General features: G+C 57.7%; 1 protein-coding gene across 2 annotated transcripts in view; it reads right to left on the bottom strand.

The window, feature by feature from the left end:
* Positions 1 to 616: 616 nt before the first annotated feature.
* The window catches only part of ELL (elongation factor for RNA polymerase II), a 72949-nt gene continuing 49295 nt past the window's right edge, over positions 617 to 24270 (bottom strand). The window contains exons 3-12 of one of the 2 annotated variants that reach the window (XM_004422950.3): positions 22470 to 22591; positions 21983 to 22146; positions 19234 to 19508; positions 16116 to 16240; positions 9533 to 9629; positions 7789 to 8263; positions 5172 to 5238; positions 4800 to 4971; positions 3596 to 3640; positions 617 to 2848 (exon numbers count right to left, since the gene is read on the bottom strand). In XM_004422950.3, coding sequence (XP_004423007.1) covers positions 2732 to 2848; positions 3596 to 3640; positions 4800 to 4971; positions 5172 to 5238; positions 7789 to 8263; positions 9533 to 9629; positions 16116 to 16240; positions 19234 to 19508; positions 21983 to 22146; positions 22470 to 22591 — 1659 coding nt within the window. In that variant the 3' untranslated portion in view covers positions 617 to 2731. The other variant, XM_087443497.1, reaches the window with a different exon arrangement.

The raw sequence follows: 24270 nt of genomic DNA, 5'->3' as shown, positions 1-24270 counted from the left end.
ACAGGGCAAGGACAGCCATGCCCGCTGATGGGCCTGTGGGGCTGCACCGGGCCTCAGCATTCATATCCCCATCATGGGCACAGGGGACACCCCAGTCCCAGCCTGTTGGCCTAGTTGGAATGAACAATAACAGTGCAGTTACTTACAACCGTTTTCATGAGTCAGTCACAGCCCATGTCCCCAAACGAGGGCACTCCTCTGGCCCCATGTGCCCTACTGCTGGGCGCTCTGGTGCTGCAGGAGGCCCGGGGATCCCCTGCTCGCTCAGCCTACCCTGTCCACACTGGGGCACTGCCCTGCTCACACACTGCCAAGGCACCCCACTGCCTCCGCCTCCCCAGTCTCTCCATTTCCTACCTGTGACCAGGTGGTCTGGCCTCCTACCCTGTTACCCACAGGGCCCACCACCTCGGTCAGGCCAGCCTCCGCCTGCCGGCCTTTTTCCTGCGCAGCGGCTCTAGCAGGCTGTCCAGGACGTCTTCTCTGCCCCATCCCAGGCCGTACCCCACCCCTGCCCCACTCACCATGGTCACCTGGTGCCAAGTCACCTCCTGACCCTGGCCCACTCCCCAGCTATGACAGACACACACGCACCCAGGCAGCCTGGGCTGCTAGGTTCGGCTCAGTGACATTTATTATAGGTTGGAAAAAAATCAGCATTCACCTGTTTAGTGTACAAAAAGGACACGAGGTCTTTTAAGAAAATATTAAGAAACTGAAGACGTGGATGCCTTTCAATTGTAACATTTTGGCAAAAGTGAAAAGTTCTTGTAAACACCAACTCCATGGCTCAAAATAGTTTTTCTCCACAGTACAATATTAAAAGGAAAGAAAAAACACAGTATCAATAAGTTAGAACATATTTAATCAGCTAGAACTTTTGTCCATCAACTCCTAAAGCACAGAACTTTTCTTAGCTTCATAATTCCTTAAAAGAGAAAAAAACAAGAAACAAAACAACAACAACAAGGAAATGAGCTGAGAGTCCCCTGAACTGGTTCCCAAGGCAGAAAGCCTCCCTAGGTGATCCCTCACCGGCGCCTGCACGGCTGGGCCAGATATCCACGTCCACAGCACGGCAGTCGGCACAGCTCGGGGGCTGCTGGGTCTGCTCAGCCCTTCCCTCCTCTCCCAAATGAAAAACAAGACAACAGCTAGTGAAACATGAAGGATCGTTTCCGGTGCTCCAGGCACCCCTGGGGGCTGGCAGAGGGAGAGACTTCAGGCTGGGGGGGCACTGTGCAGGCACCTCCACGAGTACGCTCTTTGGGAAGCCATGAGGAGACCCCCACAGCTTAGAACAGATGTGTCCACGTGAGCATTTCCACTCTCGCTGCCTCACTACTGCTGGCAGCAGCCACCCCCCTGTGACCCCAGGGCTGCAGGCTGCAACCACCCCCACCCCCACTGGTGGCTTTACTGAACATGGCCCTGAATGTGCACACACACCTCAGCCCCCACCACGCCCTGGCGGGGCCCCTCTCTCTCTCACACACTCACGCACGCACGGCCCCCCGACACTTTGGGGGACACTAGACTAGGCACAGCAAATAAGCAGCAATTGGGGTGTCCACGGAGCCTGCGACCCCCGGAGCAGGCAGACAGGGTGCCTTTTCTGAGCTCGCTCTTGGGGGGGCCCCCGACCCCAGAGACCCCCAGCCCCTCCCTGAGTGCAAACCTCGTGGTGGCTCTGCTAAAACAACCCCAGGACCCACAAGTGGACTGAGGGATGCAGTGAGGTCAACAGCATGGAGACCACACGGTCTCAACAGTGCGAAATGAAAAGCAGCAGCAAAGGGGAAAATCGAGAACATCACAAAATAAAATTCAACACTGTTGCTGCAGAGTGCGAGCTTGTAGCACAGAAAACCCCCAGTGACCCCCAACAGCTGAGGGTCTGAAATAGCAGGGCAGGCCGGGAGCACCAAGAGCCGCTCTGCTCCAGCCGGCTCCCAGCAGCTGCTCGGGGGCCAGCTGGGGTTCTCCAAATAGACCTGGGAGGGGCCCCGCCCAACCCCTTAGAGCAGAGACCCCACCGGAGCCAGGGAGGGGAAGGAGAGGCAGGTGCTGCGAGGGAGGGCCTGGCCTGGTGCCTAGCAGGAAAGCAGCAGGGGAGACGTGACCCGGGCCAGCCCCCCCACCACACAGGGGTTCTCTCCTCCGAGGTTGCAGCAACGCCACCAAACTTTCCGATGGCAATTGTAATACTGCAGAAAGGACAGAGGGTGGCATCTAGACCCCAGGCATCCAAGGAGGGGAGGCACAGGTTTAGAAAAAAGATGCTTTCTCTTTTGTACAAAAATAGACTCCAGTCTCGTAAGCAGTAGCTAAAAGTGACTGTCTTTGTAGAAAACCAGAAAAGGCAGGCAGGCCAGCCTCCGAGTCTTCCGGCGAGAGGAAGCTGAAGCCCCTCAGGCTTCGGCCTGCGAGGAGGTGGGCTTCCCGGGAGCGTGTGCTGGGCGGGGGCTGCTCAGGAGGTGTGGGGGGCGGGAGGCAGGACCCCACCTCCCGGGATCTGTGACCTGTGGGCACCAGGTCTGCAGGGGCTCCCCTGAAAGCCGGCATTGCTGGCTCAGATGAACATGTCTTCCTCATGTTTATTTTTTTAAATAAATCTTTTTCCCCCGTCTTTAGCTCCCCCAACCCCAGCTCCCCGCCATCCAGAAAGGTCAGCCCGGTGAGGTGAGTTGGCCTGGCCAGCAGAGTAGACCTCCTGGCCCGCAGCCTCGGGCTAGGGCCAGGCCTGCAGCTGCCGCTGGTCATACTCGGCGATGAGCCTCTTGATGTGGGCCAGCTTGCTGTGCAGGTACTCGCAGCGGTGCTTCTCCTGGCTGTAGTTGGTGTTGGTCTGCGAGAGAGCGGCGGTGTGAGCAGCATCCGAGTGTCGCCGCACCGGGTGGCAGTCCAGCGCTGTGCACAGCACCCGCCCGCCTGGCCGCCCCGGCTCCTGCTCCCCCTGCTTACAGGCCTGTGCCCGGCACGCAATGACAGGGACCCCAGCCCCGCCCTTGGGCCCCGCCCTGGGAAACGGAGTCACAGGTGAGGTTCATTATGAAACTTCCACACCGGGCTGGGGACTCGCTGGCAGGGAACCACCCTGGCACACAGGGGCACACGTGGTAAACCCAGAGCTAGTGGCCTTCAGGAACAAGAGCTGATATCGTGGAACCACCTCATAGCAGACCCTCAGGGAGTCTGAAGCTGGGGCTCGGTGCCCCCCAGGAGATGGCCTGAACCCATGAGGCTGGGTGTTCCCGCCAGACTAGCAGCTGAAGAAAGATGGGGCCAGGCTGGGGCAGGGAACTTCAGCTCCTCCCCTGGACCTTGGAGGGAGCTGGAAAGGGCCTGGGGGCTGCACCCACCAAGCAGTGGGAGAGTCAGGGGGTGCAGGGGTGCCCAGCTAGGGGGTGCACCAAAGCTCACAGGACAGGCTCAGCTCCTCAGCTGTAAACAGGGGGGCAGGGGCTGCTCTGAGGACCTGAGACCTCAGCCCTGTGAGGCCCTTCCTCCTTCCCTGCCCAGACTTGGGCACTGCTCACCTTGAAACAGCTTCTTCTGTCCCCACCCCATCCCCCACAAAAGCACAGAGACTCACCTTTTTGATTTTTCGATATTCCTGCAAAATCTGCCCGCGAGTAGTCTGGAGAAAAAACAAAAGAGAAAGCAAACAATGCCCTCGCCTGCAGGAAACCTCGACTGAATGGCCCCTTCTCCCTGATAACCTGTGACCTGCACAACCACCCCCTGCCTGGGGACAATGGCCTTTGGGGACAATGGCCTCAAGATGGCATGAGGGAAGCTGACTGGAGAAGCTGACCGAAGTACAGAGGAGGAGCAGGCTGGAGGAGATTAGCAAGGCAGGAGGCAGAGGAGGAAGCTGGGCCAGGGGAGCAAGGGGCAGGGGCCCAGCTTCAGGCCTGCATGGTGGGAGGGGGCCAATTAGAGCCTCGGGAGGAGGCAAAGAACAGGCAGGACGACCTCCTTCCCTGGCCCCCAGCTGGCCTGTCCGCTGTTCCAGGCCACACGCAGAAGCCCTGTGGCCACCTGGGGTGCAGTGGGATGTGAGGAGCAACCACAGAGGGGCTGCGAGGAGGAGGGAGGACAGAGATGCCCTGGGCGCTCGTCTGTCCCCGACTCTAGAACCCCCATTGTTGCTCTAACCATAAGCCGTCTTCTCTGGAAACCAAAATGGCCTCCGCCCAGGGAGAGAGACCCTAATACCCTGATTAATCAAGTAACCAGCTCTGAAAAGTGCCACAAGGGGGAGGCTGGTGTCCCAGAGTTGGTGACCAAGGGTGGAGGCCCTCCCCCCGCAGTGAGCTCCCACATGGATGGCTTGGGGAGCCTGTGTGCCCTAGGCCAAAGGACGAGGGACTCCTAGTACAGGTGGGCGGACCAGAGGGATCCTCCATCTCCTCCCACCTCCCACTGTGGCTATGGTGGCACTGATGGAGGATGCAGCCTGGCCCTGTCCCTCCTGGTGGGGGACTGAAGTGTCCCTGTGAAGTGGCTGCAGAGAGGACCCCAGGCACTCTCACAGGTGGGGCCCCTTGTGCCCCAGCCCTGTGCTCCCTGACCCCCACAGGTCGTCTCCCACCTGCGGAGTTGGTCACAACTGGCCTCACGGCGGCGGAGGCTGAGCCAGGCCTCAAGCCGGCAGACTCCCGTGGCAGAGCCCTGAGGACAGGGCTGAACCAGGGTGGGAAGGAGCGCTTGGCAGGGCCCTCAGCCCAGAACACAACGGAGCATGCGTGTGGGTACCAGCAGCTGGCAGAGCCCCCCGCAGGCAGGTGCTCTACCTCGTACTCCTCAGAGCCCTGGGAGAGCTGCCGGAGCTGGGCGTCGAGCTGCGTGAAGCGCCGCGTGATCTGCTCGATGCGGGCATGCAGGTCGCGGTACTCGCTGTACTCAGCATTGAAGTCGTTCTTGTAGCTCTGACGCTGCTCCGAGGAGGAGATGGTGGCGTATTTCCTGGGGAGACGGCAGAGAGGGGCTGGCAGGGCTCAGGGCGCTGTGGCAGAGGCCAGAAGTGCCCAGGAAGCTGCTCCAACCTTGAAACAGGCTGGGCAGTTGGGCACTCACACCCACGGACAGGGACTCAGTTCTGCCTCTGCTGACCCGCCATGCAGGGCAGGAGCAGCAAACCCCCCGCGGGCAAGTGAAGTACTCACAGCAGGTAGTCAGGCGTCTCCGAGGTCGACGTGGGGACGCTGGAGCTGCTGCAGGCCCCGTTTAAACCTACAAAGAGCAAACGTGGATCTCCTGAGTCCACAGCTCCTGCGTCCACAGCAAGATCCGTAACAGGTTCATGCTCTGTTGTCTGAAGGACACGGAGGGAAGGACGGCAGAGGGGGAGGCTGTGTGAGATGGGGCCGAGGCCATACAGCAGGACCCAAGACAGCAAAGGTGCGAGCACAGGGTGAGCGCCATCTGGCCACCTCAGGGCCACCTGTGGGAGAGGTGGTGAGCCAAGACAGTGTGTGAGGGTGTGTGTTCCTGAACCACAGCCACCCAGAACACAGGGAGCCCAGATGGTGCCGTGGGTATGTCTTCTGCAAGCAGCTGAAAGGACAGGTTAATTGTGGGCTGAAGCGTGGGCAACTCGTCCAGAGCTGGACCCATCCAAAGCCTCAGAGGACAAAGACAGACGGCCACCAAGGAAGGGCCCTGATCCCGCTCACACCTGTCACTGCTGATGGTGCTGCGAGCCCTGTGGGCTCTGGTCCCTGGTCTGAGCCCCGCCAATCCTCTCGTTGTTCCTCCTGGATGCCAGACTGCAGGCTCCAAGGGGAGCCCCAGAACACGGCCAGGCTGGAGGTGCCAAGGGCCATACCTCAGCCATCTGGCAGTGGAGCTCCAAGGATGACCCAGGCCTGCCTGGGCTGTGGGCAGCCGAAACTACAGTCTAGTTATTATCCCCCAGGACTTTTTCCAGATGGCCTCTTCCCCCAACAGAGAAGCAATTTTATCACTTTGCAGCACCTGTTGGGGTCAGAGGCGATCATGGGGCAGGGCTGGAACAACAGGGCCAGACTAGGGGACAGTGCCATGCAGAACGGCAGGTTACGATGATGCCTGTCCCTCTGCCCCAGGACACGTGCTGACCTGGAGCCTTCTGCAGCCAGCGGAGGTGTGCAGAGAATAGCACTGTCACAAGGAGGCAGGGGTTCCCGCTTGTGCGCCTGCACCTGGGGTCATCAGGCCTGAGCTTTGCCTGGCAGAGCGCACTCGTCACCCAGGAAGGAGCGCAGCAGCAGGACAGGGGCCTCTAGGTAGGCACCAGGGGCTTTGCACCCACCCATTATCACCATTTGAGCTGCCTGAGACACGCTGGGTAAGACGGATCATGTGGTGCCAGGCGGAGCGGCTGGTGCCTCAGTTGTCCTTTTTCTTTCCCTGGGGCCGTCTCCTCTCTAGCATGCCTGATCCCAGACCTCACTTTCTCACCTTGGCCTGGGGACAAGCTGCCCAAGGCCGACACACACTGGGGCGTGGGGCTGGCCTGGGCAGTATCCTCCTGGCCCCAACCTACCCCCACCCCTCCGCCAACAGCCTTCTTCCTTCCCAGGGCCCTGCTGGGAGACACAAGGGCTCACTCCCACCCTATGGGACAGAACGTGCTACCTGGCTGAGCCTGCTGAGGGCCTGTGTCCCCAGGCAGGACCCAGATCAGATGTGGCACTTGGAACCAGGCCGCCTTCTCCCCTTCTGCCCACCCCCAGACACTGGGAAGCCTAGTGGGCAGAGGGCTGAGAGGAACCTAGAGGACTGAGCCGAGCGACCATGGTGCACCAGGACCTGTCCTCAGCCAGAGGGAGGGGCCGGCACAGCCTTTCTGGTGGGCAGCTGAGCAATTCATCCAAAAGCCTTAAGGAGCCACTCCACCCTGATTCAGGAATGCTCCCCACCCCCCCGGCTCAGGATTCTCCTGGGCTCCTGGGGGAATAATCTGAAAGCGGCAACAGGTGACCCAGCCAGGCTGTCCATGACCCGTCGCAGCCTCGGCCCCACATGGCAGGCACGCTGCACCTCTGTTGCTTGTCAGGCTGATAAGGTTAAGCTAGACCCACAAGGGACGCTCAGCTCAGGTGCCCGGAGCTATAAACACAGGGTGGCCTAGGTTCTGGGGGTGCTGACCCCCGTCCCCACCATCAGCCCAGCCCGTCCATATGCCTCCCCAGTGCCCTGCAGAGGTTTCCCTGCTCAGTGCACGGCCCTGGCCAGCCTGGCACCCCTCACTGCTGCTGCCATCCCAGTTCTCTCGACCTTCGGCTTCCCCACTCACTGCGTGACCTCGTTGCAGCTCTTACCGCCTACTGTTCTGTGGACAGTCTCCCACCTCCTCATGGCCTCTGCCTTTCTCCATTGGCTGAAAAGTTCACTCCTCAGCAGGCCCCGGACCCACCTTGCTCCCTTCTCAGGGTCTGGGACCACCCTGCAGCCAGAGCTGCAGCCTGAACTCAGTCCCCTTCCCGTGTGCTGTCCTCTCCCATAAGCCTCAGCTCCATCAGGTCCCAAGCCCCCAGCCCCCAGCGCTGGCCTGGCACATAGCAGGACTGCGGGAGGCTCTGGAGCCGAGACAGCCAAGGCATTCACAGATGACCGGGTGCAAGAACACAGGGTGCAAAGGGCCCAAATGTGTGGGGTGAGCCAAAGTAGGGGCTTGTGGGGCAGTGCAACCCCCTCGGCACCCTGTGGAGTCAGGGTGGGCATGGGGCCGGTACTCAGGCTCCCAGCAGCACCCTCCTGCAGAGCCTCCTGCCCCTAGGCCTGCCTCTCGGCACCTACCTGGGGCATCTGGCGGGGCTCCAAGGGGGCCAGGCACATGGTCTGGCAGCTGGGCCTGGGGCCTGTCCTCAGCTGCCCTCTCCTTGTCTTTGTGCTTCTTGGACTTCTTCTTGGACTTGCCGCGCGAGGAACCACTGTGGGGCCTGCTGGGCTGGGCACAGTCCATCAGCAGGGGCAGGCTGAGGTGCGCAGTGGGGGCTGAGGCGGCCGCATCCCCGTGCTCACAGTCCCGGCCACTGTGGCCTAGGTCGTTGCTGACATGGGCCAGGGGGTCATGGGCCTGAGGGTGCTCCAGCCGCGGGGGCAGGTGGGAGTCTGTGCTAGCCAGCAGGCCTGGGGTGGGCAGCAGGGCCTCACGGCTGTGGGGTGTGCTCAGCTTCCCATTGACTGTAGGCTGAGTTCTCTGGGTGAAGTGCGATATCCTGGGTTTCTTGTTGGCCAGGGGATCGATGAAATCAGGAGGCTGCGGCCGTTTCTGCAAAGGAAGGGAGACAATTTCAGAGAGGAGCCTGTGCCTAGAGCTACTGGTGTCCCCCGGGGAGCAGCTGGGCAGCAGCTGGGCAGCAAAAAGTCAACCCTGAGCTCAGCGAGGCCCAGCAGCCCCAGGTCCTGAGGAAACCCAGTGACCCCATGCAAGGCCCGCTCAGGCCACATGGTGGTGCCCGGACAGCAGCCAGGCAGAGAACGCCTGGAGCTCAGCTGGGACTGAAGGTGAGGAACAGAGGAAGGGCAGTCAGGTCATCAGCGGGCCTGGCCCCAGCCCTTAAGGGCCAGCTCTAGGGTTTATTCTAAAACAGCGCTGCACTCAGCATCTTCCCCAGACAATGGAAACAGTGAGAGAGCCCAGTCTGAGGGACACAGGGCAGCCCCACAAGCTGGGACCATCATCCCCAGACCCCTGACTATTTGGATCCCCACTGCAACCCTGTGACATGGCGTGGGCCTCATCCCCTTTTCACAGATGAGAAGACTGAGGCCTGTGAGGCGAGGCCAGACCACAGGAGGGGAGCCAGGATTGGGCCAGGTGGCCTAGGCCCAGAGGGCAGTGGTGGGGATATGGGTTATGTGAGGCCCTTTGCCCCCCATGTTGGCCCCACAGCAGGGTGTGCACAGGGGGCTTCAAGGCTGTGGACATGGGCAGGGTGCCTCCAAGGCAGAGGAGGAGGAGGGAGGAGGGACTAGCGAGTGGGGGTCTGGGGATGTGGGTGGGACTCATGAGTCAGAGCACACAGGTGGGCGGGGACAGCTTTCACCAAACAGTTCAAGCAATGGTGAGGGGGGCCTGGCCAAATCTCCCCAGCCAGAGCCAGGCGGGAGCCACACAGCCCCGGCAGCGAGGCTCCCCCGAGCACCCCTTCCTGACCACTGACTACAACGGCAGCAGCCACTGCTCACAGGGCCCACTGGGCGCCTGGGCCTCAGCCAGCACGCTTGATTTTATGACAGCCCTGGCAGGCAGGAGCCCACTGTGAAGAAACGAGGTCAGGGCAGTCCTGCAGCCTTCCCTTCCTCGGCCACACCACCCATAGGTGTCCCAGGGAAGCGCACCCAGGTCCCAGGCCCAGGACGCCCAGCCCGGGGGAAGCTAGCCAGCTGCTCACTCGTTGAAGAAAACTTCCCAGCCCTGGGCTGAGGGCCCAACAGGCTCTCCAAGCACCAAGGTCGGGTCAGGCCTGCGACTCCGGGTGACACCCACCCTCCCTCACCGCCACCGTGCTGTCACACCCGGGCTGGCAGCTCCCACCTGGGGGGGCGAGGCTGAGCTCCCATGCTCGCCCAGAGGGCTGGCAGCAGCAGAGTCTCCAGGGATGCCGCCTGTGCTCTGTGGCTGGCACAGCTTCCTGCAAAGGAGAAGCAGGGTAGGTTGGAGGGCTCTGAAGACGCGCTCCATGGGGCACACCCAGGCCCACTGGTCTCTGCAGTGACACCACACTCTCCCACCCACAACCAGTGATTTGGGAAGGGCCCACTGCCCCACTGAAGCAGAGTAAGGCTGAGCGTGATGATTGCGTCAAGGCCTGGTGGGCAGAGAGTGGCCTGAGCGCACCCTGCCCCAGGTTCATCCACAGCTGCACTGCGGCCTGGCCTCACTGCTCAGAGGACTGCCCCATCCTTCTGTGCCCAGAGAAGAGTCAGTTGACCTCCCACTCATCTAGACTCCCATTACCACGGAGAGCAAGGACCCACATAAAACTGACCAGACACTGATCAGACCAGTTCACACGATCCGTGCTGTTTCCCCGCGCAAGCTGGCGACACTGGGGTACTGGTCCCTCCTTTTAAAACCAATTGTTCATACCAATAATAACGCTCCCTTCGGAAACTTTAGAGACCGCAGAAGAAGACCGAGATGCCCCGGTCTGTGTGAGAAAGGCCTCCAGGATTCAGCACCTGCGTTCTTGGAAGCCCAGGACACCACACCCCCTTGAGGATGGTAGGGGCAGCCACTGGCCCACATGGACCTGAGTATAACGATGCAGTCAGGGATGAGGGAAGAGACACCCCAACACCTGTACAAATGGAGGCCCCGGTAGTGACCCTGGCTTGGGATCCCTCTCCAATTCACCTCTCACACTCCCAGAGGCTGCAAGTGTCAAGGGAGCCCAGGCAGGTGGCTCGGAGCTGTGCATAGCCCCAAGGGCCCTCCAATGCCCTGCAGGAAGGCTGAGGTCCAGGGCCATGTCTCCACTGCTCTAACCAGGAACGAGGAGCAGAGGCCACCTCCTTGATCAATGGCTACACTCCAGAGCACTTCTGCTATCCTCTCCATGGTGGCCCAAAGGCAAGGAGAGCCACAGGAGACGTACCTGCCACATGCAGGCACTTGCCAGAGCAACACAGTCCCCAAGGCAGAGCAGGTGTGCTGTCCAGCCACGGGCAGGCAACCACCACTTCCGGTTACAGATGGAAAACCAAGGACAGGTGTTTACGTGCACCAAGTTTCAGCCTGCAGAGCCCCACGGGCCCGGGTGGGTGAGCCCAGGGACCTCAGAGAAGGGCTCCTGCCAAGCTGTCCCCCTGCAGCCCTGTGCTGGGTGCTGGTCTGCTGTGGGGCTGTGGGGAAGGGAGCCCAAGGCATGTTCAGTAGTGAAGGAGCCTAGGCCTTCTCCAGGTAGCTGGGAAGCTGCTCAGGCCACACACGGACGATGGGATGGACAGAGGTGTGGCATCCAGAGAAGAGGAAACAGCGGCCCATGGGGGCTTCAGAGACACCTCAGCAGCCCTCCTGAGGAAACTGAGCTACCCAGAGCAAAGTCCGGAAGAGGTTGCAGCTGGGCTTCCAGGCGAGCAATGTCAGACCCCAAAAGAGACAGACAGGAAAATGCATTTGAAAGGAGAGAGACTATAAGGGAATGAAAACTTTAAATACACAACAAAACTCCAGCCTTAATATCCTCAGACAGACAAAGGATTTGAATAGACATTTCTCCAAAGAAGATATACAAAAAGCCAATAAGCACTTGAAAAGATGCTCAACATCATTAGTTATTAGGGAAAAACAAATGAAAACCACAGTGAGACGCCACCCCACACCCACTAAGAGGGCTAGAATTAAAAAAAAAAACGAAAATACCAAGTGTTGGTGAGGACATGGAGAAACGGGAACCTTTGTGCACTGCTGGTGGGAATGTAAAATGGTGCAGCCACCGAGGAGAGTCTGGCAGTTCTTCAAAAAGTTAAACATAGGATTGCCATGTGGCCCAGCAACACCACACCTTGGTATATATGGGAAAGAAGTGAAAATCTATATCCACACAAATCCTTATACATGCGACTTCATAGCAGCACTGCTCACAATGGCCAAAAGGTTTGGAAACGATCCTGGTGTCCATCGACAGATAAATGAATAAACACAATGTGGTCCATCACACATAGAACAGTACTCGGCCATAGAAAGGAATGAAGCCCCGACACACGCTACAACATGGATGAACCTTGAAAACATCATGCTGAGTGAGAGAAGCCAGACACAAAGGGCCACATACTGTTTGATCCCATTTATGTGAAACATCCAGAAGAGGCAAATCCAAAGAGACCAAAGCAGATTAGTGGGTGCCAGGAGCTGGAGGGACGGGGGATGGGGACTGACTGCTAATGTGGGGTTTCATTTTTGGGTGAATGTTCTGGAACTAGATAGAGGTGATGGTTGCACACATTGTCAATGTACTAAATACCACTAAATTGCTCCCTTTAAGTGAGTGACTTGTGTGTGCAAACTGGAGCTCAATAAAGCTGTTATTTTTAAAAAGTATCCTTAATATGAACAGACATTTTCCCAAGGAAGATTATACAGATGCCCAATGGGCACATGAAAAGATGTTCAACATCACTAATCATCAGGGAAATGCAAATCACAACAACACTAAGATATCACCTTACACCCATTAGAATGGCTATAATCACCAAGACAAAAAGTAACAAATTTTAGAGAGGTTGTGGAGAAAAGGGAACTCGCATTCACTGCTGGTGGGAATGCAAACTGGTGCAGCCTCTACAGAAAATAGTATGGAGATTCCTCAAAAAATTAAAAATAGGGGCCGGCCCAGTGGCGTAAGTTCGCGAGTTCCACTTCGGCAGCCCGGGGTTCACAGGTTGGATCCCAGGCGCGGACCCACGCACCGCTTATCAAGCCACGCTGTGGCGGCATCCTATATAAAGTAAAAGAAGATGGGCACGGATGTTAGCCCAGGGCCAATCTTCCTCAGCAAAAAAGAGGATTGGCAACAGTTGTTAGCTCAGGGCTACTCTTCTTCAAAAAAAAAATTTTTTTAATAGAAATACCTTATGATCCAGCTATCTCACTACTTGGTATCTACCCAACAAACCTGAAATCAACAATCCAAAGAGGCTTATGCACCCCTTTGTTCATTGCTGCATTATTCACTATAGCCAAGAAGTGGAAGCAACGTTAAGTGATCTGGTGTATATATACAATGGAATACTACACTGCCATAAAAAAAGACAAAATCAGGGCCCGCCCTGTGGCTTAGTGGTTAAGTGCACACGCTCCACTACTGGCGGCCCGGGGTTCATATCCAGGCGTGCACCGACGCACTGCTTGTCCAGCCATGCTGAGGCGGTGTCCCACATACAGCAACTAGAAGGATGTGCAACTATGACATACAACTATCTACTGGGGCTTTGGGGAGAAAAGGGGAAAAAAAGGAGGAGGATTGGCAATAGATGTTAGCTCAGGGCCAGTCTTCTTCAGCAAAAAGAGGAGGATAGGCATGAATGTTAGCTCAGGGCTGATCTTCCTCGCCAAAAAAAAGACAAAAATCGTCCCATTTGCAACAACATGGATGGACCTGGAGGGTATTATGTTAAGCAAAATAAGCCAGACAGAGAAAGACAAACACTGCATGATTTCACTCATATGTGGAAAATAAACTAACACACGGACAGAGAGAACAGTTTGGTGGTTACCAGGGGGAAGGGGTTGGGGGTGGGCACAAGGGGTGAAGGGATGCATTTATATGGTGACTGACAAACAATAATGTACAACTAAAAGTTCACAATGTAATAAACTATTATGACATCAATTAAAAAAAGTATCCTTAGAGAGAGTAGATTAAAAATGGCATCACTCCCATGGAGTAAGGACATCATGCTATAAAAAGTCAACAGGAAAGATGCTTGGGAACTGAAAACAATGGCAAAAAAAAAACAATGGGAGAAGCTGAAGAAATCTCCCAAAAGTACAAAACAGAGAGAGAGAGAGAGAGAGAGAAGTGACAACAGGAAAACAACGGCAAACAGTCCAGGAGCATAGCCCACCAATGGCAGAATCAGAGGAAGCGCGAGGGAGGCCAGTGAGGCCTTCTCATGACCGCCTGGGACGGGAAGAAGGACAGGGCAAGTTCTCACACTGTGGCCATAGCGCCCACCCCAGAGCACCGCCAGGCCAGCCTGTGACCAAGTGGCCTGTGACTGTGCAGAGGGGCACAAGGCCAGTTGGGAGCCTCCAGGGCTTCCCTGGGGCCAGGCCTTCAACGTGGAGGGAAAGTTCCTTTGAATCTGGAAGTCTGGACTTGGCCAACTGCCGATTCAGCATGACTGCTGCCCGAGCATCAAGATGCGGCCAGCGGACCTCCCAAAGCCCGTTCCTCAGCTGCGTCCCATCAGCACCAGGGCAGAACTGCAGACCCAGGAACGGGAGGCCCTGAGAGGGAAGCAGCTCCTGCAGAACCTGCAGGACCCCCATCCACTGAAAGTGACAAGAGGCCATAGGACAACCGGCGGGAGGTTGGGGTTGCCCACGAAGGGCAAGGGACACTGAGCAGAGAGAGCAAGCAGGCAGCCAAGAGGGTTATTACCAACTCCAGGGAAAGCAAGATGGGTGTGAGCTGGACGGAGACTGCGCTCGGGCTGTCCAGGCTGGACCCCACGGGAGGTGAGGCCAGGATGCGGGCAGGGTGGGGGGACTGAGTATGGGGCCAGGCAGGGTCGCCGAGGCCTCATCCTGCGCTGGGACACCCACAGATGCTGCCTGGAACAGGCCAGGCCTGAGCAGCTACACATCGGGGACTAGAAGTGCAGAGGAAGTATCAAAAGAAACACAGCCGATGCTAGAATGGGCATCTGCTCAGAGCGAAGCCACAGGCCCGGCAGAGCCTAGAACCACGGGCATGCTTCACTCAGGGACGAGCTTAGAACTAAAAGGAGCGAAAGGAGGCACATGGCTCCTGGGGTGACACTGGTCTCTGCGCCTCCCCATAACAACAGCAACACCCCAAGGCCCTGTTTTTCCTTCTTGCTATGAGGCTGCAGCTTCAAGAACTGCTCCAAGTGGGGCTGTCTTCAGGGAGGAAGCAACAAAACAAGAAAAAAGCTGTGCAGACTGCGCTCGGGGTAACCTGTGTGGTTGTGGGCATCAGGAATGTTGACTCTGACCTCTGCACACCAACCAGTTCGCACTTCCAAGGGCAGCAGGTACTGCCCGAGCCCTGAGCAGTTTCCAGCCAGGCAGAGAGAGAGAGGAGCACTGCACTGGCCCAGAGTGAAAGCCAGTACCCTCAGACTCACAAGAGCCCCAGCAGCTCACTCAGTGGAGGGGGAGGGAGGAAACGTGAGCCTGGAATTGCACTGGCTCCAGAGCACATGGCTCCAGGAACCTTCCACCCAACACCCCTCAAGATTCAGCCCAGGTGTTGTTTGCTAACTCCCCTCACACACACCCACACACATACGCAAACACACACAAGGGCTGCTCACTCAGGGTCTGAAATCAACGGGCACCAAGTGAGAGGCTCTGAGGAAAGACGGCTGGGAACAGCCTCGCGGGGACCCTTTAGTGTCCCTCGTCACCTCAAAGCACTGGGGTGGGTGTAGTTGATCATTTCAACACTGGACCCTTTGCCAAAAAAATGTGTGACGGAGGAAAACACCTGCAGGAGGTGACCGTGCCCACCTGAGACATGTTTAGCTGGGGCAACAGAAGACCCCCAGGGAGGGGAAACCAGGGAATGGGAGTTTTCTGCTGAGACCACCTCCTGTCAGCCTCCCCGAGCACCCAGAGACCGCCAGACAGCCAGAGCGGTGACCTAGGGCCAGCAGGTGAGCACCCACAGGGCTGAGGAGGAACTCGGGTTTCAGCTTGAGTGGCCCCAACTCAGCTCTGCTTTCCAGATGCAATTACTGCTTTAAACAGCTGAACTTAAAAAAAAAAAAACCTCAAAAATAGCTCCAAGTCCCTGAGAAATCACTTAAGCACTAATTAGCATATCAGCCTGCTCTGTGCTTCACAGCCCTCGCTCCCAAGCCAGGCATCAGCTGGGAGGGACATCATTAACTGCTTGCCTGAGCTGGGTGCCTACTTAACCACTTCTCCCCAGAGCCACTGCGACCACTCCCGACCTCAGGTCGAAATTAATCTGAGAGAGGATGCGTTTAATTAACGCTGCTTAATCACGTCTGTGGGGAGTTTTATTTTGCTTTCTTTCTCTCTGCTTCACATTCTTGAGAGGTTCTTTTTAAGAAGGAAGCGGCCTTCAGCAGAAGCCTGTGGGGATGCGCAGGTTTTGGGCAGAAGCTTCATGGGAGGGGGCAGCGGGATGGGTCTGGGGGGACTGAGGCCTTCTGTCCCAGCATTTTGGTGTTCAGGATGGTGACTCACACCCTCTATCCCACCCACTCCCAGTGGGAAGCCTAGTGGGCTACCCAGGCAGTGGGGAAGATGGCCTGTCGGCACAGACCCCTCCAGCCTGCTCTCGAGCCCCGAGGCCTTCGGGACCAGGTGAGCCCACCCCAGCATCCTCAAGTTGAGATCTGCCCCAGGCCTGGGGGAGGGGACATGCCCAGAGATGGGAGATGGGGAGGCGCATTACCGGATGAGCATCCGCTTCAGCAGCTGCTGGTCCCCCTCCGAGTAGCCGGGCCAGTCCTTCTGCACGTCCTTGTACACACAGTCCTTCAGCGTGCATGTGCCGTCCCTGGTGTTCACGTTGGCCACCTGCAAGGCAGAGCTAGCATCATCCTGCAGGAAGCCCTGCAGAGGCAGGCATCCCTGAAAGCATTTGATAGGGGGTGGGGGGAGAGACACAGAAGGACACAGACAGACGTGGAAGGGGCAAGAGGACAGCACCCTACCCCGTGGCGCCCCTGCAGGCCAGGGCGGTGACCCTTGGAAGAGTCAGGGCAGCAGGTCTAGATGCACACATCTTGCAGGTGCTGGAGGCCAGGCTGGCTCCAAAAAGGGGGGCTACCACCTGTACTCCCGAGACCCCATCACAGCCTCCCCCTGCTATGGACTGAAGGTTTCTGTCCTCCCACAATTCATGTTACATCTTAACCCCCAATGTAAGAGTGTTAGGAGGCGGGGCCTTTGGGAGGGATTAGTTCCCTCATAAAAGAGGCTCCAGAGAGCTCCCTCGCCCCTTCCGCCATGTGGTGACACAGTGAGAAGACGCCGTCTATGAACCAGGACTGGATGGCTCACCAGACACCCAATCTGGCAGCGCCTTGATCTTGGACTTCCCAGGCTCCAGGCACTGTGATAAGTAAACATCTGTCATTTACAAGCCACCCAGTCTATGGTAGTCTGTTACAGCAGCCCAATGGACTAAGGCACCCTCTCTCAGAGTTGCAGCTCCCACCGCAGAGTTAGCTGAGGCTGCGGGTGCTGGGTGAGGGGTGCCTAGAGGAACCAGGCTGAGCCCACCTTCCCTGCAACCAGCCAGCGCTGCTCCCATTGGTTACCAAAGGTGAGCTTGTCTCCAAGACGGTTTGCAAAGATAGATGTAAAACCTCTGCCTTAAAGGTGCTTGAAGGTTTCAGCTCCTGCCCTGAAGCAGGACTTCTGTGACTGCCTCGCCAAGTGCCCTGGTCCAGCACATGCGTATGCAGCTGTGTGGCTGGCATGGCAGCCGCTGTTTTGCCCCATCGATGGGTTCTAAGAGGACTCCATGTCACAGCAGTTTCCGCAGGGAGCATTTTTTAATGGTTGAGTAATATTCCACCGAGTGGCTGCGCTGTGATTTACTCAAACGTTTCTCCTTTGTCAGACACTGTTGCCATCTCCGGTTTCTTTGTAGCATAAACAAATGTCACTGTGTGCAGGTTTTTCCACGCTGGCAATAGTTTTCTTCGGCCAGCTTCCCAGAAGCAGGATTAGTGGGTCAAAGGCTCTGAACATTTTTATGGCTCTTGATATGTTTTGCTAAAATGCTCTCCAGGAGAGCCACCCACCCATCAACACTCCTACCCATGGAGGACAGGCCTGTGGGTTTCTCTGAGGCCCAGCCAGCCCTGGAGACAGATGTCTGAAATCCTGGCTTTGCATGTTTTCAAAACACAAGGAAGAGAGAAGGCGCCTTTGAGGAGTGTGGTTTCATCAGAGTCCCTGGTCACTGGGGGAGGCTGGAAATGACCAGCCTGGGGAAGGCACAACCCCTGAGACCTTCCTCTTTCCCAAGCTGTTGGGGTCCTGCCACTCCCCACAATCACTGGGGAGAACAAGTTGGACAGTAAACACAGAAGCACGACGCAGATGGGGCTGCTTGGGAGAAATCAAAGCAGGCACAGGGAGGACACTCTGCCCACAGCCACCAGCTAGGCTGCCCTCTAGGAGGCTCCAAACCCAAGCTGACCAGAGAAGCCAGAGCCAAGCACGGTGCCTCTCTGGTCCCGGGAAAGGGCCGAGAGCATCTGGGGGGTTAAAATTGGAGCAGGTACCCCAGCCAGAACTGTGTCAGCATCCCTGGACCCCACTCTCCAGGGAACTGAGGCCAGGGTCCCTGACGCATCTGAGGATAGGCACAGGGTAAATCTCAGGTGTAACCATGTGCTCAGTCAGGTAAGTTGCACATTCTGTGTCTGAGGGGCTCATTCATGTGTTTCGTCTTTAATCCGGGTACAAACAGGGCAAGAAAGGGGGACGGGAGCAAGGGCCTTTCTAAGAATGCCACACCAGGGGCTGAGGGCCTGGCTGGACAGCAGCACAGGCAGGCTGCAGGCACATTCAGGGATGGGCGTGGGTCCCACCCATGTCTTCAGTCCTGGCTCACGTCTAACAACTCCGTCAAGCTCCCCTCAGCCCTGCCTCGGTTTCCCCATGCTGCAGAGCCCAGGGGAAGGGCCTCCCACGTACTTCCCTCGAATTCCTGAGAACAAGGCTGACACATGTGACTTTCCAAGGAAATGAGTCCCCTGGGAATGTTGTTCCTGGTTCTGGAGCTTTCTGGATGCTTTAGCAAGCCTCTTGCCAAAGAAAATTTCTGGGCCAATAAGCCATTTATCTATCTTCTAACAGGCCCTGAGCCAACTCCTGAGCTCACGGGGAGAAACATAGATGCTCGGTCCTCCCCTACATGACGTCCACATGGAGGGAGGATGGCAGCCCAAGAGACCAAATCCATGTGGAGGCACCTGGTGAGCGGACATGGGAGCCCCTGAGGTCCTAGCGACATGGGGGGCCAGCAAGCACCTCAGTCCCCGGGACACAGGAGTTTCCCTAAGTATGGGGGTGGGGGTGGCACCTGCCCACAGCCCCAGGATCTATGGGTGGGGCTGGGCCCCAGCCCAGATCTGCATCTGTGCAGCTCCATCTTTTCTGCTTCCCATTTAGCCCTCGTCCCCAAGAGAGGCACTACAGTCATGCCCTAGTCACAGACAGAAGCTGGAGGGTCCACACATGAAGCCCTTTCCTGGAGCCACAGCTGGTGAGTGGCAGGGGCCCTGCCTGACTGCCGAGGTGGAGGCTGAGCTCTCACTAACTCATGTGTGGGTGCCCTCAGCTTCATTCGATTCTAAAAACCTCGTGCAGCTGAAATCTTAAATCCTCATGCTGTGCCTGCGTTAGCAGACGACAAGGAGGAGGGTCTTGGGCCCACCCCTGGGCTTCCAGACAGTGAGCGCCATGCTCCCAGCCCACCCATGTCCAGACCGTCTACCGAGGCCACTTGTAGGCCACTGGACCCCACCCCCAAGCCCTGGGAAAGCACGCACCTGCTGGAGGAGGCCATCCAGCGCGTCCTTGTCTGCCTGCGTGAGGCCGTCCTTCTGCAGCCGCAGCAGCAGCTCGGCCTTCCGGTAAGGCCTCAGTGCCAGGAGGTGTAGCACCCGATCACGGAAGGGCCTCTGAGACACCCCACTGCCCCCACTAACACCACCAACGCTGCTCTTCTTGATGGCGCTGGCCAGGTTGATGGGGGTCGCCCGCTTCCTAGAGGGCACAGCATCTGTCGCCCCTGGGGCTGGTTTCCGAAACTGAACCTTCTTACCTGCAAAACGAGAGCCAGGGCGTTAGAGACTAGAGGGGGTGAGGGGGTGGCTGAGGTGTTCCACTGCCTGGGCAACACCAAGTTTCCAAGCAAGCAGACAGATGGACGCCCACAGGCTTGAGACATGAAAGTGACGGCTAACAGCCCACGCCCACGCCAAGCCCAAGGGGAAGACAGTTTGAGCTGCGTCCAGCATGGTCTGCTTGGTGGGAACGCTGGTTGGCCCAGCATACCACCTGCTGAGCACACATGGTTCACCAGGCACCTGCAGGGTCCCCAGTCCCAGAAGTGGGGGCTGCAGGAAGTAGAAGTGTGCTTACAGCCTCAACTGACTTCATCACAGGCAGCCTAAATGCTGGGGACCCAAAATGCCTGACCACTATGGGGAGAGGGGACTGATGTTAAAAAGGCAGGATCCCTGGGGCTGGCCCCGTGGCTTAGCAGTTAAGTGCGCGCACTCCACTACTGGCGGCCCGGGTTCAGATCCCGGGCGCGCACCAATGCACCACTTCTCCGGCCATGCTGAGGCCGTGTGCCACATACAGCAACTAGAAGGATATGCAACTATGACATACAACTATCTACTGGGGCTTTGGGGGAAAAAAAAAGGAGGATTGGCAATAGCAGTTAGCTCAGAGCTGGTCTTCCTCAGCAAAAAAGAGGAGGATTAGCATGGATGTTAGCTCAGGGCTGATCTTCCTCAAAAAAAAAAAAAAAAAGGCAGGGTCCCTGAACTGCCAGAGACAGGCGCCTCCAGAGCCTGCACGTCACAGTACCACAACGGCCCCATGGGATCTGCCACGCTCTTTGATGAAAACGGAGGTGTGCATAAAGGCGTCAGAGCTGCTTGGGCAGCTGCTCTGGAGACCTCGGGGTGCGAGCAAATCCCCTGCTGTGGCCCCAGGTGCTCCTTGGGCAGATGGTGCTGTGCCCAGAGCCCCAGGGACAGTGGGGTGCTCCCCCACCCTCCCGGTACAGACAGCAACAGGTAGGGGGTCAAACGGCTGCCCCTCCATGAGCCTCCAGTACTGCTCCCCAGGGACGGCACCTCCACTCAGAGTCATTAACTCCGCCTGGGATGGCGTCCCTGCCACCTGGGAACGGGAGTCAAGTCAGCGCTCGCCTCAAGTCTTCCAGCCAAAAAGCTCTCTCCATGACGACGCCCTTTTGCTCTTATTCCTCATATCTGAGTTGTCAAATTAGCTCAGGAAGAAGTGCTTTTAGAATCCTCAGAACCGGACTTCGTCCCCAGAGGACCTGGCTGGTGGGTCAACACAGATTAGGGGAGAGACCCAACACAGCCAGACATGCACGGCTGCGGCTTCAGAGGCCAGGAGATGAGTGTTTCCAAAAGAACGTAAGCCGCTGCAAAAACCCTCATTGTACCCAAAGTAGTACGAGACAAACTTCTGACCAAGTGTTTGGCCAAAGGACCCACAAATTTATTACAATGTGTACAAATATCCACATTTGCATCTTGCGGTGAGAGCAGGCAGGTGAAGCATGTTGGGATTCTGGTGGCAGTTCACGGCCCAGGGCGTGGGCTCCCTGGACACACTTGGCCAGGTTGATGGGGACCCAGCACTGACTAGCACGACTGACAGCTGCACTGATATCTGGGGTTTCGTTCAGAGCCAACGCCACTGCCGAGCAAGTGAAATCACATGCTTCTTTGGGGGGGTTTGAAATCCCCTCACCTTTTCTTAAAAAAGAAAAAACCCAGAGAGCCATTAAGGTTCTGGTTTGCTAGAAGCCATGTCACACCTCTCTCAGGCCTGACGCACTTCTTCCCCAGCAATGAATTCTGAAGACTCTTGAACTCCATCTGGGTCCAGGAGGCGGGAAGACTGCAGTAGGATGATGGAGCTTTCTAAATAAACAGTACTGTTCTCTCCACTTTTAATGTTGTCGGTGCCTCAACTTCACCAAAACTGTTTCCAAGCAGATGCTGAGCTGCCAGAGGCTTCCCATCAAGCAAAGAATCAACACCTTTCCTTCCCGGTTGCGATACAGCAACAGGCTGCCCACTGTGGGGTGCATCTCACCGTCTGCACTTTGCCCCCGGCCACATTGGCCTCGGGGAGGAGCCAGATGAGGGCAGGGGTGGCAGCCAGAGGACACACGGCAGCCCTGCCTTCATGGAGTACATTCGTCTCTGATGGGCAGAGGTCCCCGAGGCAGCACCCTGGGAGAGGGGCCCTCAGATTCAGAATTCCTGGAGTTCTGGGGCCCCTTAGTCCACTTCGGGGTTCGGAAGGCAAGAGATGCCACAGTCTCCAGCCAATGCAGCTGGCGCAGCAGCACCTTCCTTCCTCACCTGACACTGATCCCGCTGGGCCTACTTGGGGGCCATACCTATGTTAACCCATCACTCCTGCTCCCGGCCTGGCCCGGCCTCGAGTCCCTCTTGCTCCCCCCGACAGCTGCCCGGCAGGCACGAGCCCCCATGGTGGAGCCCCAGGCCCCATACTCACCCAGGTAGCGGCCTCCAGGCTTGATGACAATGGCACCGCGGCTCCGCGTCTCCTCCTCGGCCTGCGCCATGCTCTGTCGCGCTTTCTGGTAGGAGTCGTCGGTGGCACACACTGTGACTTTGTCCTGGATGCTGCCCAGGCAGTCCAGGTGGACATCCCCATGGCTGCAAGACAAGGGCCAGGAGTCAGGACGAACAACTCAGATGCCAAGGACAGTCTCAGGGCCCACACCCCCACCCAGCTGGGAAACAGGGCTCAGTGCTGAGTCGGGCAACTTGGCTTCCACAGGGCAATCCTGACCCGGAAGAACAAGGGAATGCGGGCACCAGGACCTGCTCTCGCCCTGGACACACTGAAAGGGGCAGCGAGGCTCGCTGGAGAGAATGGGTTGCCGGTGCCAGAGGCGGTGGGCAAACGTCTGCACAGTGGGCTGTGGGGGGAGGGTCTGCCCATCAGGACACCTGGGGCAGCTGGGGCAGGACCTTACCTGGACACATACTGCTGGATGCAGTCAAAGCTGCCCTGGGGACTGTCGCGGCCGATGTTGGAGAGGTAGAAGGAGAAGGTCCGCGCTTCCGCAGGGCAATCGGGCTGGGGGATGGAGATGTGCTGTGTGGAGAGGGGGACGTCACCAGGAGGTGCTACGGAGGGGACCTTGGGACCTTGGCCCATCCCCGCAGCATGACCCTTCCAGTGGGAAAGTGCCAGCGCTCTCTTTTCAAACACCCCTTTGTTTTCCTGGCAGTGACAGGACCAGTGGCCCGGCCTGTCCCCATCCTTGCCCTTAACTAAACTCAGGGTCCTCAGTTCCCAAGGGGAAGCGAGCCCAAGTCTAGCTTCTACGCAGCAATGGCATCACAATCTGAGGAACACAAAGCACTCAGGACACGCCTGGAGGCAGGTACCCAACCATGATCTGGGCCATGACTCGGTTTCCCTCCCCACCAAACAGGGCAGATCTGGCCTGGGACACTCTGGAAGATGAACTGCGCTCAGCCAAGATGCTCTGACCCTCACTCTGGCTTAGTGACGCCCTCTCCGCCTCCTCCATGCTGGCACAGACTCCACTGGAGTGTCCGTTCACCACCCCGTGGCCATGAACAAGGCAGGCAGAGGCCCTGCAGGGCTCACAGGTGGGCAGCACTCCCCCAACACACCGAGGCATAGGACACATGTTCAGACAGTGCCTCTGCAGCCCAGCCAGGAACCACAGCCCTCCCGGGAGAACTGACAGACACCCTGGCCAGCACACAGACAGATAGCACTAGTCCCAGCCAAGGTGCCTGGCTCAGTGCAGAAAGGACAGCATCATGCCCAGAGGCCACTGCATTCTAGGCTGACCCTCTGGCCCCTGCCCACGCCAGGTGAAGGCCTGGGGGCTGCTGAGGAAGGTGGTCGGGAGGACCCCACACTCCAGCTGCCAGTCCCTGTGCAGGGCACAGGAAGGCCCTCCAGAACCCTCTGTCACCACGGTGACGCCACATAAAGTAATCCCTGTGTTTGAGTGCAGGAGCTTGTCACAGCTAGGCAGGGGACACAAGTGATCATCAAGAGGGGCAGCATAATGGGGGTGGGGGGGGCTGCTGTGCCACCCCAGCACTTCAAGTCCCGCTTCCTCTCCAGTGATGTGAAGATACCAACATACCTCATCAGCACCAGATAGAACACGGCCGAGGCTGAATCCCCCTGTCCCCAGCCCAGCTGTCACACGTGAACATGGGCAGCTCGGCCTGTCTGAGCCTTGTCCCTGAGATCGAGAACATGACGGCTTGAGGCTCAGGGGTACTTCTCCCCTTCACCCTGCCCTTCGGGGTAGTACGCAGACCGACAATGGAAGCAGTGGACACAAGTTGGCCCAAAACACTGTGCGACCCAGCATCTAGAAAATAAACCCCAGAATGCCTCCGATGGCTCACCTCGGGCAGGAAAACACACATGTACACAAGTGTATATGCACAAACACACAGGTACACACATGTGCACACACACTATCTGCAGCCTCTGCCGGAGCCGTGTGGGTGGCCCTGGGCAGCTGAGCCCCGTCCCACCTGCATGCGGCATCTCCTCGTCCAGAACTCATAGCCACCCTGTGCTGCCCACTCGTCCCTTCTTGGATGTGACTTTTGATTTCAATTATAGAAGCAGCTGGAAACACACCACCCAGATGTCGAGGCTGAGCCTGTGAGGGTCGCCTCGGGGGACACACCCACAGCCAGGTGCACATGGACACAGCAGCCCAGAATACGGCAGGAAGCCCGTGCACCACCAAGTCAACAAAATCAAAAGGA

The sequence above is a fragment of the Ceratotherium simum genome, chromosome 18 (genome assembly GCF_057802395.1).
Source record: "Ceratotherium simum simum isolate JZ-2026a chromosome 18, ASM5780239v1, whole genome shotgun sequence".
NCBI lineage: Eukaryota > Metazoa > Chordata > Mammalia > Perissodactyla > Rhinocerotidae > Ceratotherium > Ceratotherium simum.
This window is presented reverse-complemented; position numbering and strand designations above follow the sequence as displayed.